Below are 14,219 nucleotides of genomic sequence, written 5' to 3'. Positions count from 1 at the left end.
CGACAGCTTTTTTCCCCTCAACCAAAATCTATTTAATGACTCCACACAATCGGTAATACCATTTGAAGTTGTGGCTTTGGTATCCGGTTCATTTATTGTCATACACAAACTTGGCATATAACGCTCTGCTGAGGCAGAGTTTCACACATGGTCACAACCACTGCGATGACGCTAATTTAATGTGACCAGCGAAGGCAGCCCAGAAATTCGAGAAACAAGAAAACATAATCCACTCATTGCTGCACCTTGAGATGAAGAGATGCTGTTGCCTTCTTCACTTTCTCTGTGAATTGGACATCAGTCAGAACGTGCATGCTGTTGCTGTCATTTATCTGATAGTGCAGCTCTCCTGCGAGAAAAACAAACAATAAACGACCCTTTGACTAAACCTCAGAGATTTTCAAGGATAAGTTACAGCGATAACAGCACCTTAATTTTTTTGTGAATCGGATGTGAGGGTGCTTGCTTATCGGTGATAGTTGGGTACATATCGTGCTCTTGGCTTTACCTTAACCAGATACCTACAAGTTCCCAGCCAAAATATGACTTCTCTGTCGAATACTCCTTTCCAAGCTTTTTGACACAGTCGGCGAGGTTTCGGGCGCCAGGTGATATTTGCGGCCGCGTAGATTAGACGGAAACATGTCTCTTTTGCGCTAAAGTCGAGCACTGATTTTGATTCCTCCCTGAACGATTCCAACAAGGTGACCAAAATTACGCGTAAGATAGCCTTGAAACAGCTGTCGCATATTTTGCTCTGGAGAGCATTGCTAACAGCTATATGGTCGGGTGCCACATTTATGTCATTGTGCCTGTGTGTCTCATCTCACCCATTGTAATCTGGTAGTTGTAAATGGAGGCCAGGATCTCACTGATTCTTAGCCCGTGACTTGTGCGGCTTCCACTGAGTTGGCTGTGCTATAAGCTTCACCTGCATACATCTTCTGGAAGCCGTCTAATGCGTGGTTCATTATCACCAGATCCTGAGTATATCTGCAGTCTCTCAACTGGTGGCGAACGCAAGACCAGCTAATGAGGGGCATCAGCTATCTACATACACTACCCTAGTTGGAGCTATACAGTGTTGCGTCACAGTGCTTACCTACCCGCTGCAATAGGTAGTGCCGGCAGTGTCACACTGCCAACTAATTCATACTCTTAAGGACCTCAAGGCTGCTAATTCATCTATAACACACACCCTAACACCCGTAAAGGGTGTGAAGTACAGCAAAAAGAACCCTGAAATATTTAAATCGGTTTACAGTGCTACAGGGTTTGTCAAGCTACTAAAACTGCTCAGGGTGCAATTTCAAAGGCCTTCTGTCTGCCCTTCACGGTGAAATGTTTGTGTTTTTTTTCCTGTCATGTGGTTTGAACCGGAGTGACAAGATAGGCCATTTACCAATGCTTATACAAATTTTGACTGTGGCATGCGGTGTTGCAAAGCTGCGATTGCGTGGGCTTCCGCCTCATTTGAAATAACGAGCAGCGTATCGCTTCAATATGCAGCACGTTGAATATACCAGCCATTTGGTCGGCATATTTCTAATCGCAGCCACTTCCTTGCTTCAACGCCAACGGTATGTAATGTCTTAAACGTCCGTTCAAGAAGCCCTCCTAGCTGTGTCATGGGATTGAAGGGCAGCATTGGAATTTTACTGCGAAACATGCCTTAATCAGGTGTTGCTAAGTATCTCAAAATTTTATATGCGTTGGTGTATGTACGGTTGCTAAGCCTACCACAATCATCATCAGCAGCAGAAGTAGCCTATTTTTTAGGCATACTTCAGGACGAAAGCCTGTCTCAGGTGATCTCTAATTAACCCTCTCTTGCGCTAGCACATCCAAACTTATGCTTGCAAATTAATCTTCAACCCCACTCTTACACTATCTCGGTTAGGGTCCTTAATCATTCTTTGTATTTCGTCCCCATTGTTGCTAAATAGCACAATGTCGTCTGCAAACTGAAGGTTACGGAGATATTCGCCGTTGTTCCTCGCTCCTAAGCCTTCCCAGTCTAAGAGCTTGAATACTTCTAAGCATGCATGAATTGCTTTGGAGAGATTGTGTCTCCTTGCCTGACCCCTTTCTTTATAGTAAACTTTCTACTGGTGGAGAACCAAGGTAGCTGTGGAATCCTTGCAGATATTCGCCAAGATATTCACGTATTCCTCCTGTACTCATTGATTATGCAATGCCTATGTGACTGCTGGTATCTCTACTGAATCAAATGCATTTTCGTTATCTATCAAAGCCCACAAAAAGGTTGATTGTACTCCGCTAACTTCTCGATTACCTGATTGATGACATGGATATGGTCCATTGTAGAATATTGCTTCCTGAAGCCAACCTGTTCTCTTGGATGGCTAAAGTCAAGTGTTGCCCTGATTCTATTGGAAATTATCTTGGTGAATATTTCATACAATACTCAAAGCAAACTAATGGGCCCATAATTCTTGAACTCTTTAACGTCTCCCTTCTTATGGATAAGTATAATTTTGGCGTTTATTTATTGAGCTCAGGTATTTTTGTAGAACGCACCTTCGGTCAGGGAAGTCTTGGCCAGAACCAAGGTGGCACCGGCGAATATGCAGCCGTACATGGCAGCCACATTGTCTATGCTGTTGTTCAAGTGAACGCAGACGCGGTCACCCATTGAGATGCCGTGCTGCTGGAAGCCTGCAGCGTAGCGTTGCATTCGCAAGAAGAACTCGCGGCGTGTAAGATGTTCGTCATTGTCCACCTGTAAGATGAAGACACGAGAATTGAGACGTAGGCATGTAAAAACTTGGTTCAAAGATGGCGTTTCATGAACCGCTTGACTGCGTGGTACACGTTACATTCCTGTGCAGTTACCGATGTAGCGTGTAAGCAAGTTTTTTGCCTTTTGACTCAGTCAGTCCGTCAGTCAAAAAAAAAAGTTCATGTTTCCGCTATTAGGAGTAGGTGGGGCTCGGCGTGGTGCTCTAAGTTACATTGCGGGGAGATATACGAAACTTAGCCTCCCCTCTTGTGTGATATTTTACAACAGGCGAAGCATTCCTCAAGCTACTAGAAAAGGGATGTTGTTAGAACGTTTATTACAGTAATCATAAAAGTTTCCGCCCCCAGGGAGTGGATCCCTCAGGGCGAGGGGAGGGATTAAGGAGGAGGTTAGTAGTAGTAGTAGTAAACACTTTATTTAGGTCCTGAGAAGCTAGGCAGGGGGGGGGGGGGGGCTGCTAGCCGTTGGCTATATAGTCCCATGTCGGAACAGAGAGGCCGTGCCTCTCCGCTCGTTCACGGGCCCTATGGACAGCCAAGAGTTGGACGTCTTGTCTGGGATCTGTGATGGCCTTCGTCCAGTCTTCTTGGTTAAAGTCCTCTAACACAGGACACTGCCAGAGCATGTGATTTAATGAGCAAAATTCAGTGCCACAATCTGGGCAGAATGGATCAATGCCGGGGTGAAGCTTGTTCAGAAAGCCCATAGAGGGGTAGGACCCCATCTGGAGCATGCGGAGCGTGCTAGATTGTGATATGTTGAGCTTGTGAAGGGGGGAGGGAAAACTCTGCCTATCCCCTCTGTAATATGATGTGATTTCGTGAAAGTAACTAGAGGATCACTGTGGAAGAGCTCTCCCGAACTCGCCCGAGACACCGTCCCGTCGCGGCATATGAAACCTCGCGCACGGTCATGGGCTATCTCATTAGGGTTCAGGTAACCCGCTCATACGTCTGGTCCCATGTGTGCTGGGAACCAGACTATACGATGAATAGTGTCCGGGGGGGGGGGGGGGGGGTGGTCTGCCGTTGATAACCCTGGCTGCCTGTTTGGCTATCAATCCCGATGCGAATGCTCTAATTGCCGCTCGGGAGTCCGTGTACACGGTAGTGCGTGTTGTGTCAAGTAATGCGAGAGCTCTCGCAGCCTGTTCCGCCACGTCGTCCAACGAGGTCTTTAGCGAAGCTGCCGAGTGGAGCTCTCCCCTGTCATTGACTGTAGCTGCGGAAAACTTGTCGGGTCGGAGCTGGTGTGTCCCGCCGCGTCAACAAAGGTCTCCGTTCCGGATAAGTTCTTTAGGAAAGCCCTAGCCCTCGCCAATCTTCGACCTTTATTGTGTTGTGGGTGGACGTTTCTTGGAAAAGGGTCTACAATAAAGCAATTCATTGTTTTATTATCAAGTTGCGTGGTCTCTCCTTGATTAAAACTAGGAGGGAGGCCTGCCGCATCCAAAAGTCTTCTGCCCGCTTTGGAGTTTGATAATCAAATAATTGGTGCTGATCTTTGTGCTTCAATTAACTCCGAAGTGGTGTTGTGTACACCAATTTTCATGAGTTTCTCTGTGCTAGCCGTGATTAGAACGCCGAGCACCTTTTTGACACTTTTGCGCATGAGCGTGTCTAATTTATCCTTCTCTGTTTTGGTCCAATTGAGGGCTGCGACTATGTATATGACATGGCTCATGAGGAAAGCATGGTGAGGCCTAAGGAGTATATCCTCGCCTATGCCGCCGTTCTTGTTGGACACACTCATAATTAATCTAAGAATGTTCTCCGTTTTCGTGGTGAGATGAGCTATAGACTTTGCGTTTCGGCCGTTCGAGTTTAATAAAAGCCCTAGGATTTTGATAGGAGAATAGTTCAAGTATTATTCATCATTTTTTACTCTTGTAGAAATTGAAGTAGCACTGTATTAGACAGAGCAAGGAAATAGCACAATATAAACGTATGTACTATAGTAGAAAAAAAAATTGTCGCAATCCCGCCCTGCCAGGGGCGTAGCCAGGGGGGGGGGGGGGTTGGGGGGGTTCAAACCCCCCCCGAAATTTTTTCCGCAACCCCCCCCCCCTTTACCCACCCTTCTCGTCGCTTCGCGCTGACATAATTCATAAAACCGGTAATACTATCACAATTTCATTCCTGGGCGCTTCCGTTTGGGTTGGTAATTTACAGCGAATCATGTCTGCATATGGGAAAAACTGTCACGTTGTTTGTCAAGGCTTTGACACTCTGTCAAGTTTTGGGCGAGAATGTGGCGGCCGCATTCTGAAGCAACAAATGCGCAACAAATAAAGCAACAAATGCGGCAGCCGCACTTTAGATGATGGCGAAAACGCTCGAGGCCCGTTTACTTAGACTTAGGTGCACGTTAAAGACCCCACGTGGTCGAAATATCCGGTATACATTTCCGCCGCTTCCCTTAAGGTGCCGGTTAGGCCGCGCTCGCGCAGGATATTAGGCTACGTTCACACTTGGTCTCGAAGCTGTCGGAAGCGGCAAAATCTTGAAAAAATCCTCCCGCCTAGGTGGCAATTAACAGGCAGAAAAACAGGCAGCGAGCCAAATCGGTCTCTCGGTCTCGGGCCGATTTTTTCGCCATTGCGAAGCGGAAACGCGGCGGAAAGTCGTCCTGCTTCACTGAAAGTTACACTAGCATGTAAACAACCGGTCGTAAAATTGAACATGGCCCCAAAAGTGTAGGCTGGAATGCTGATCGACGCGATCAAGAACCAGCAGTTGCTCTACGACAAGACTGGCACTAAAACGTACTGTCAGTAATACTGGCGATAGTATTCAACGTCGCGGGACCGGAGGTGCGGCAACGAACGACCCAACTGCGGCGTGACCCAACTTCTCGCGCTTTTGCAAAGCCAGGCGAACCTACCACCGCCGTTTCCGAGGTGTCCGCGTCTTCCGTTTATTCATTGTCCATTTCTAGAAAACAAGTAGGTAGAAGTATAAAAGCCATTTCTTCCACTTCCACGGCAGTCAATAGTTAGGCAGATTCCTCGTTGGCGCTCCATAATTCTCCTCGCACGTGTACGGTATGTTGCAGAAGTCTCGGGTTGCTTTTCTCGTCGCGACCATAGATTGGGAGCGTAGGTCTGACGTAGGACGCGCAGGCTTTGGCGAGCCCCAACAGAAGGCCAGCCCGGGTTTTAGCTGTGGTGTTCCCGTTGCCTCTTTGGTGTCCTGGAGGCTCCGAGAATACGAAATGATGAAATGTTATTACAACTTGTAAATAAAAGCTATTAAAGAAATATTATCACGCCTAGGCACCAACCTGTGACTCAGTGCTACCGCGCCCGTGTGAGGAGAATTACGGAACGCCAACGAGGAATTTACCGAATGTCGCAGATGACATGCGAAGTTGTGTAAAATGATCACTTTTGATGATGGTATGTGGGTCAAAGAATGAACATACCGCTCGAAATAATGCGATAATGAGCGCCACCACGCCGACAAACGTACGCAGATGAGATGGATCTGGACGAAAACGGCAGCGACGGCCGCGGCGGTAGCAAAACAAATGTGAACAACTTGGACAGGCGCGGAAAAAAGTTTCCGGCCGCTTTGGCCTTTCCGCCCGCTTGCCGCTTCCCAAGTACGAACGTAGTCTACGCGAGAAACGTCTCTTGTTTGCGATTGCTCCCCTACGGAAGGCTGGTAATTACTGTTGTGTTGTTGAATCCCAAACCAGCAATTACGGAAGGCTGGTAGTTGCTGTTTCGTTGTGGAATCCCAAACCAGCAATGTACACACGCAGGGGTTGATGACAGCAGTGAAATTCCACCGACTCGCAACAAAATGCACGAAACAGACAGCCGACAAGCATGCAGGAATTACTGCTGTGCGCAGTACAGCGTAAGTAAACTCTTGTTGCAGGCGCTGACAGTTCTCGCCGGAGTTCACGCGTCCTGAGAAATTGATTATGTGCACTATGCACTGAACAAGACCGGAGTTCATTCCTGCATCACTAGTACACCAATCAGTCGAGATTCTGTGAGGTACAAGGCCGCTTCCTGTTGCACCGGCGTAAGTGAAGCAGATGAGTTGTACGCACTACTTAAAATGCGTACACATGCCATATCTATGCTGTGCGGTGAAATATTCTGTACAATTCTGAATTTGTTGACGTAAAGGCAAATGACGGCTGCACGCTCGCACACAGCGGAAGACACAGCGGCCCATGCACTTGCCGCAGGAAATGCAACCCTCTCGTATGAGAGAGCAGGGCGACGAAAGCTTCGAAAAAAAAAAAAAAACCTTACGCGTTTTTGCGCGCATTTAAGTTTTCTAGCGCAAAGATGCAGCAAACAAGCTATTGCTATGGGAGTAGGTACTAGGTATAGCCTGGTCACACGTGCATTTCCACGCGTATAGCCGTCCTTGACTTGTGAAACGCACTTCGCCCCGACGAGGACGATGCCATCTACGCTTAACGGAGATTAACAATTAATGATGTCTTCTCCGATCGCACGGGTCGTCTCAATGATGCGTTTTCGAAGACTGGTCCATTCAGTGGCGCGATGAGAGAGCGTTGCTCCAAACGCCCACTGTACCTGTCGTACTTACTGTATTTACTGAGCTTACTTTACTTTTTACTTATTTTCTTCACAAGCACACGCACACGCGAGGGGGGGGGGGGGGGGGGTCTTTGATATACATGTATAGAGTCTGCTTAAACTACCGATATTGATTATCGATCACGTGACGTAGAGGAAAGCAAAAGCTTCCCCCCCCCCCCCGGTCGGGCCGGTGAACCCCCCCCGAAAAAAATTTCTGGCTACGCCCCTGCGCCCTGCGAACGTGAAAGTCCAGCGACGCTGTACCATACACCATACATGGTCGAGCATTGTATTCACGCCGGTCTTCTGTTGTATTTAATTTCCGTGGTCTACCCATGGCAGTCTTAGGCCCGTATTCGCAAACGTATCTTAAGTAGGGCGTCAATAAGTGCGGGAAAAGTACAAGTGCCAGGAAAGTTTCAGGAAAGTACTTCAAAAATGACACTTAAGTTTCACTTTCGAAAGTAACACTTTTCGGGTCAAGTATGTCGTCTGGTGTCGAGGATACGTAAATAATTTACGTCTACGATCGGTTCAATCGTAAAATTTTTTTTGTGCAGCAGAGTAATGCGGATCTAAATGTTGCTGTGCTTGCACGCGCATTCTGATGAGTAAAATACAAAGAACTATTGGGTTTTAGCGCTTTACTCAAACTCGCCTCGTCACAAGTTCACATTGGCAGCCACTGCGGTTGTGTGTGTCGCCGTCCCGACATTTTTTTTTTTTTGGTGCTGAAAACTTGTGGTGTTTGTGCGTACAGAGAGAGAGTGTGTGTGTTGTGTGTTTTCATCCCGCGCGGACGATGGAAAAAAAATTTTCCGAAGAAGAACGCGCCGTGATCCTGGAGCTGGTTTCGCGCATCAACAAAATAATTAAGCAATAACAAGGCCCCCGGTGACATCCTGAAAAGGTCCGGGAGCCGTAGAATCGCAGCGCGATCAGAAGCTGGAGCAGGACCGGTATTTTGTAGCGATGCCTTTAAAGCAATAATGCCTTTTCGCGCTTATCGCGCTTTGTCAGTGGTCAGAGCGACGGTCCGCTCGCGTTATCAACGGGATCAGCCGGCCGTGAGCGGTGGATGATGAGACTATTCTAAAATAAGTCATAAGGCATCGCTACAAAATCGCGGCCCAGCGGCGGCACGGGATGACCGCGTTCGTTGTCTTTTGGTGCCAGTGGCAGCATTTCCTACAGCCGTAGCACCGCTTGCTTGGAAAAGCGGTACCGCCACGATAATTCCGCGTCATTGTATGCTTCCATGGGATTCTGTCGATAAGCATGGCCGTAGTGGTGGTGCGTATCGGTATGCCTCATCCTCAGTAATAGGCAGCTTTAGTTACACGTACATACGTCGAGGTTTTGCGTACGTAGAGCTTCTAGGTGTAAGCAGTGCGCAATGGCAGAACGCCGCGACCGCGCGCTGGTCTCACAGACGTACGTGAGATTCGATTTTTGCATGCGTTTCTTGCGGACGTAGACAGCTTCATGTGGGGGTTTCGCGAGATCACGAACAAGCGATAGCGTGCCGAGCGCGCGCAGACGGCTCGCATCGAAACACGGCGACAAGATGACTGGTCATCTTTTTTCTTTCCAAGACAACGATGACAACAGGTAACGCTTGTACAACACACTTCCAGGCATTGCGGAGACTATGACAGGCACGCATCAATGCATATCAGCGGCTTGGCTGAAATACTCATCTTGGATTGAATTGGCTACCGCAGTGTTCATATTGCCCGATAGATGGAGCTACGTGGTTCCTCCTGGTAAAGCCCCTCAATAAAAAAAAGTAGCGACATCCTTTGAAGATTGCTGCTTTCCTCCTCTCCTGCCCGTTCTCTCGGCGCTCGGCCCTCCGATTGGCCGAATGCTGTCACGTGCTCTCGCGCGCTTTTTTTCTTGCTTGTTTTTTGCTCCCGCCGCCATGGCGGTGCCAGATCATTGCGAGTCGTGTATGGAGGCACCACGCATCGCGTCTCCTTTGCGCTTTTAAGGCGTAGTGTTCGCGATGCCGTGTTGCTCGGCATTCGGGTGCAGAACACGCGAAACAGAAGGCAAGCGACTCTTCCGGATTCCATCAGCGAAGCGAGACGCGGCGCAGAGGAAGGTCTGGCTTCAAAGAATCAGCCGCGCTGATTTCAACCCAACACAATGGTCCCGGCTGTGTGAGGTAAGCGAGCGATTCTTCAATGATCCCTAATCTCACATGCTGCCACTTGCTGTGTGAGGCTTCGTTAGTTTTTCTCCCCCCTAAGTGCCGCACTGTTCGCGCTGCATGTTCGCGCTGCATTTGCAACTTTCGTGGCCGGATTTCATCTTGTCCTCAAACGCACGTGGTTTTTGTTGACTCGGTTATACAATCCATGGCGTTGTGTTTGTGTGGCCTGAATGTATGCGAACGGCACGTTTTGAGTGTATCGCAGTATGTTACGAAGCGGTGATGGTACGTAGGGAAAAATGGGCGCTTACCTGCGGAAAGACGATTAGGGCTATTTAGTTAGGGCGACTTTGCGCCTTCAGCAAAATCTCAACTCGGTGGTCGGCGAAGATCAATGTTCTTGTCGCTATCGTCCTAGATCCTCGAGGACCGATAACTATCTCGAAAATGGTAGAAAGTGCTGCTCGTGAAAAGTGTGCTCAGTATTCTAGTCGTGTATCGCGTAGCAGAACAAGAGCTAAGGACCTGTGCTGGCGGCGAGCTGAAAAAGGAACACCGTATACAAGACTGCCCGGCAATAACTTGTGCGGGGAATGTTGTGTTACGCCTTATACTTGAAGGAGCGAGGTTTTACGGTGACGTTGTTTCCTGATTTCACGTTTGCGCAGGATCACTTCACGGATGATCAATTTGAGCCGGTGATTCTGCAGAGCTGTGGCACAAAAAAATTGAAGCGTCAAGCCATTCCATCGCTCTTCGTTCATCGGAAGCAGCTGAAGCCGAGGAAGCCGCCTGCCAAACGTAAGAATACACCGTGCACTTCAAAGACATTACCGTCTGCTGGCAGCAATGCTATCCACATTGCAACGCCCTTGATTATAGAGTTAACTCATTCCTGCGTGGCTTTGTCAGTGGCCAGGACAAACCTGGATGTTAACTCATTGTTTCTGCTCTGCATTTGATAAGATAGTAGATACAATACGCAGGGTAGAATTTCTCGGACCCGCGCGCAGCACTTGCAAGCGGCAATATGATCCGCAAGAGCAGCCTCGCATACACCTGTAAGATGACCGCTGCCGCGTTACTCAAGTCCGCAAAAAAAAGAATAAAAAATGTGTGGAGTAGTGTAAGGCTTCCTGCAAGCGAACGAAGCCACTAGCCTCATTATCGACGGACCGCTTCCGCCGAATTATCGGTAGCTCACTAGTCAGTGAAACCTGTAAGACAACTGCATATATACAGCTGGTGGATCATTCACTCCCGAAGCGTAGTCATTGTTAGAGGCCCGCTGTGCTCGTTAGCCGCTGGCCAACGAGGGACTGGAGCTACTGAAACGCGGAGATGAACCAACGCCGAGGTCGCGCGTGGCATGGCTCAGTGAAAGCCCGACTTAGAGGCTTTATGCTCACTGTATCACCGCTAATAGTACAGCCATCTAAGCGCAACGGTATTTATGCGTCCTCTCGTTGTTTCGGCAGCCAGTCATAACATAACGTGAAAAATTCCGATCAAAATACGAGTTCAAGAGCGCGAGCGACACGTAGCCACAGCGTTTCATTAGGAGAGCGTCTGCTAGTTCGGCACAGCGTAGGGGGAGCCACGGTCGACAGAAGAGAGAGTGAACGCCGGCGCAGGAGGAGGAGAGAGGAGATGGCGCTACTTTTCTTCATTGAGGGGTTTTACCTCCTGGCACGCGTCGCGTACGTGTAGCTCAACGGGTTTCAGATTGCTTGCACGTAAGGTACGTAGACTTTTCACGTTTGCGTACGTGAAGTCCGTACATACGTGTAACTAAAACTGTCCAATATCATGCACACGTCCGGCGAAATCGGCAAAGTCCGCGAGGCTGCCGTAACAGTCGACCAACTTGCTTGCTAGGCGAGAGCGAAAGTCGCACTTAAGGTTGCCAATCGCTGTACTTTACTTTCCGGCACTCCAGTGTCGAATAAAGTTTACCTTAAGTACAAGATTTGTATAGATATATGATTTCAGCCGCTTTATATTCCAATTATTCAACATTGCTTAAATTTACTTCGTAAGTACAAGTAATTTCCCCTGTGTTGTCCTTGGTATACCGTTGTTTGTTGGCTTCTTCTGATATGAATAATCAAAATAGGGCCCCTCGGTTCCCTCTCTTCTCGTTCATTACATAACGAGCGTCTCGAATCCGATAACATTAATGCCTTCAAGTAGCATATGTGGGTTTATTTACCAGTTGCCTTCACCCAAAAAGATCCCGTACTCGTGACGCCTTGGCAAAAAGGATGTTCTACATCCGGCTCCAAAGGTTTGCGAGTGGTGGCGCTGGCTAACTCTCCCAGGGTTAGTTGCAGTAGTTAAATATAAATACCCCAGAAAGAAAAACGGCGCCGCGGTAGCTCAATGGTAAGAGCATCGCACGCGTAATGTGAAGACGTGGAATATTCCCCCACATGCGGCAAGTTGTTTTTTCATCCACTTTAATTTCCATTAATTTATTATTTCCTAACTGCACTTCGCCTAAGGGAGCGGACGCATCTCACGCCGGCTCCGTTTTCCAAGAAGAATTTCGCAGTGATTGTCGCTCATTCACCTAATGAATTTAACACCAGCCTACGCAGGAAGTCGCCAAGATTCTACTGACACGATATTCAAGGTGGGAAACAACTTCTTTCCGAATTAGAGAGGTTGTTGACCCGCGCCCGACCGGCTCCAGGCTAACCCTCACCGGAGTAGTCCACACGCTTGGCCTCACCAGCCACCCGAGGGGACGCACCGAGCCCCTTCGCTCACGCGGGCGTTCGCGTCGCCCAGTCAGTAGGGAGCCTATATGAAACAGCGTTGCATGTAAGCCCCCTACCAATCAATGATGGAAGTCCAAGTGAACGGGGAGGACATCTCCGAAGAATTTTTCGAGAGCAACGGAGGGTAAGAAGACCCAATTTAACCTGTGAGACCACGCAGAGCAACACCCAGAACAGAGCCCACTCCCGCACCGGCGAGGGAGCGAACGGCAACCGACAGCGTTCGCGTCAACAACAGCGTAACGTCAAGCATTAAGTCATTAGGAACAGGAAAATGTCACTACTCCCACCAAGTGATTTCAAGATCGTGACACGACCAAGAGGAGGCCACGACGTTGCCACCACCGGAACCGTGCGCCTCTTCTTCTTCTGCTTCTTCTTTCTGTGGTTTTACGTGCCAAAACCAGTTCTGATTATGCGCCTCGCATCGGCCATTTACCGGGCGGTCAACGTACCGGTGCAAGAAGCAGGGGAGGACACGGTGTGCTCCAACAACCGCCAAAACATTATAGTCGTGAGTATACCGCACGCTGCTCACGCTGCTAAGTACAGACAATTAGAAGCCATCACCATCGGTGATCACCCCACGAGGTCAGTGCCTACGAGATGGCCCCCGACTACACAGTGACGGGAATAAGTCAGGGGAATCCCGCTAGGAGGAGGACGCCATGTCCATTCACACTAACATTGTTCATGGACGGAACCCTCACGCCCTGGCAGCCAAACGGCTCAGTAATACTAAGACGGTCATAGTGGTCTTTGAAAGACCGTGAGTGCCCTCCTGCGTCAGGTACGGGGAGCCCTCCTTCGCTATGTGCCCCCTGTATCGCAAGCATATCGACATGTGTCACTGCTGAGGTAGACTCGGTCATCGCATGGATGTGTGCCCAAATCGTCAGGACAAAGTGCGCATTGGTTGTGACGCCCTTAACCTAGACCCCGACCACCAGTGCTCCCCCCGTTGCAAGCTGTCCGAGAGAACACACATGACGGCGGATCGCAACTGTCGCGCAAGATACAAAAACTCCTACTTCGTGACAAATAGGCAATGGGAACGACACAGGGCTGCCGAGGACGCGGGGACGGTCGCCAAAGCCACCAGCCCCGCCGGCAAGCCCCGCTAGAAATCCAGGACCCACAGCCGAGGCCACTCCCGGTCCCGGAGCCGCATCCCGGACCTCCGGCAGCAGCAGCAACGCCAGACTCGCAGCCGCACCCCCAGAAGGACCCCAACGAGAGACACCGAGACCACCAAGAAGGTAAGCTGGGCAGATGCGGTCACGGGAAAACGAGCACCAACCGCGAAGGCTGGGGACAAAACGCCCGCTAACACAGAGACGGAGATAACTAAATTACCACAGGCGATACAAGCGCTACAGAAGCCAATAGAACACATGCAGACACAGATTCACGCAAAAGACGAACTCATACAACAACTCCAGCATGCCGTGAAAAGCGGTACCGATACAGAGGCAATGCAGGAAACACAAGAACCCATGGAGGACGACAAGGTCGAATTCCCGGATATTAAACGCAGACCCACTCCCACCCTTACAAAGGCAACGCGACCCAAGCGCACGCGCGCAGCGATACGCGACGCAAGAATAGATGCACTCGAGGCTCGCTTAAGCAATCTCGAGGAAACTATCACCGCGTCCATCACGCGTACCATCCAGCAGAGCTTGGAGAGCGTTCACCTCAGACTGTTCCGATTAGAAGCCGCGAACAGCACGCTCGTACCGTCGCATAGGGAAGTGGCGCAACAAATGTAACAACATATAGCCATGGCCCGACACCCATCGAAACAAAAGCACACGATATAGCAGGGGAACTGCAGAAGTTACCAAAACGAACGAGCGCACTTACAACAATACCTGAAAACGATCCCCGAACACCCAGATGTCATCATATTACAAGAAACGAACGGCCCGCCAAACTCGCGGGGTA

The 14,219-nt window shown here is 49.3% G+C and overlaps 1 protein-coding gene across 5 annotated transcripts in view; it reads right to left on the bottom strand.

The window, feature by feature from the left end:
• Positions 1-14,219, bottom strand: part of LOC119450782 (uncharacterized) — a 216,050-nt gene that overhangs the window by 179,965 nt on the left and 21,866 nt on the right. For 3 of the 5 annotated variants that reach the window (XM_049666233.1, XM_049666232.1, XM_049666231.1), the window contains exons 2-3: positions 2,542-2,743; positions 246-349 (exon numbers count right to left, since the gene is read on the bottom strand). The exons of 1 other annotated variant lie outside the window; for it this stretch is intronic. In XM_049666233.1, coding sequence (XP_049522190.1) covers positions 246-349; positions 2,542-2,698 — 261 coding nt within the window. In that variant the 5' untranslated portion in view covers positions 2,699-2,743. The remainder of the gene's footprint in view (positions 1-245; positions 350-2,541; positions 2,744-14,219) is intronic. One more of the 5 variants, XM_049666229.1, reaches the window with a different exon arrangement.

This window comes from Dermacentor silvarum, chromosome 4, assembly GCF_013339745.2.
Source record: "Dermacentor silvarum isolate Dsil-2018 chromosome 4, BIME_Dsil_1.4, whole genome shotgun sequence".
NCBI lineage: Eukaryota > Metazoa > Arthropoda > Arachnida > Ixodida > Ixodidae > Dermacentor > Dermacentor silvarum.
The sequence above is the reverse complement of the archived record's forward strand: the minus strand, read 5'-3'. Positions and strand labels throughout refer to the sequence as shown.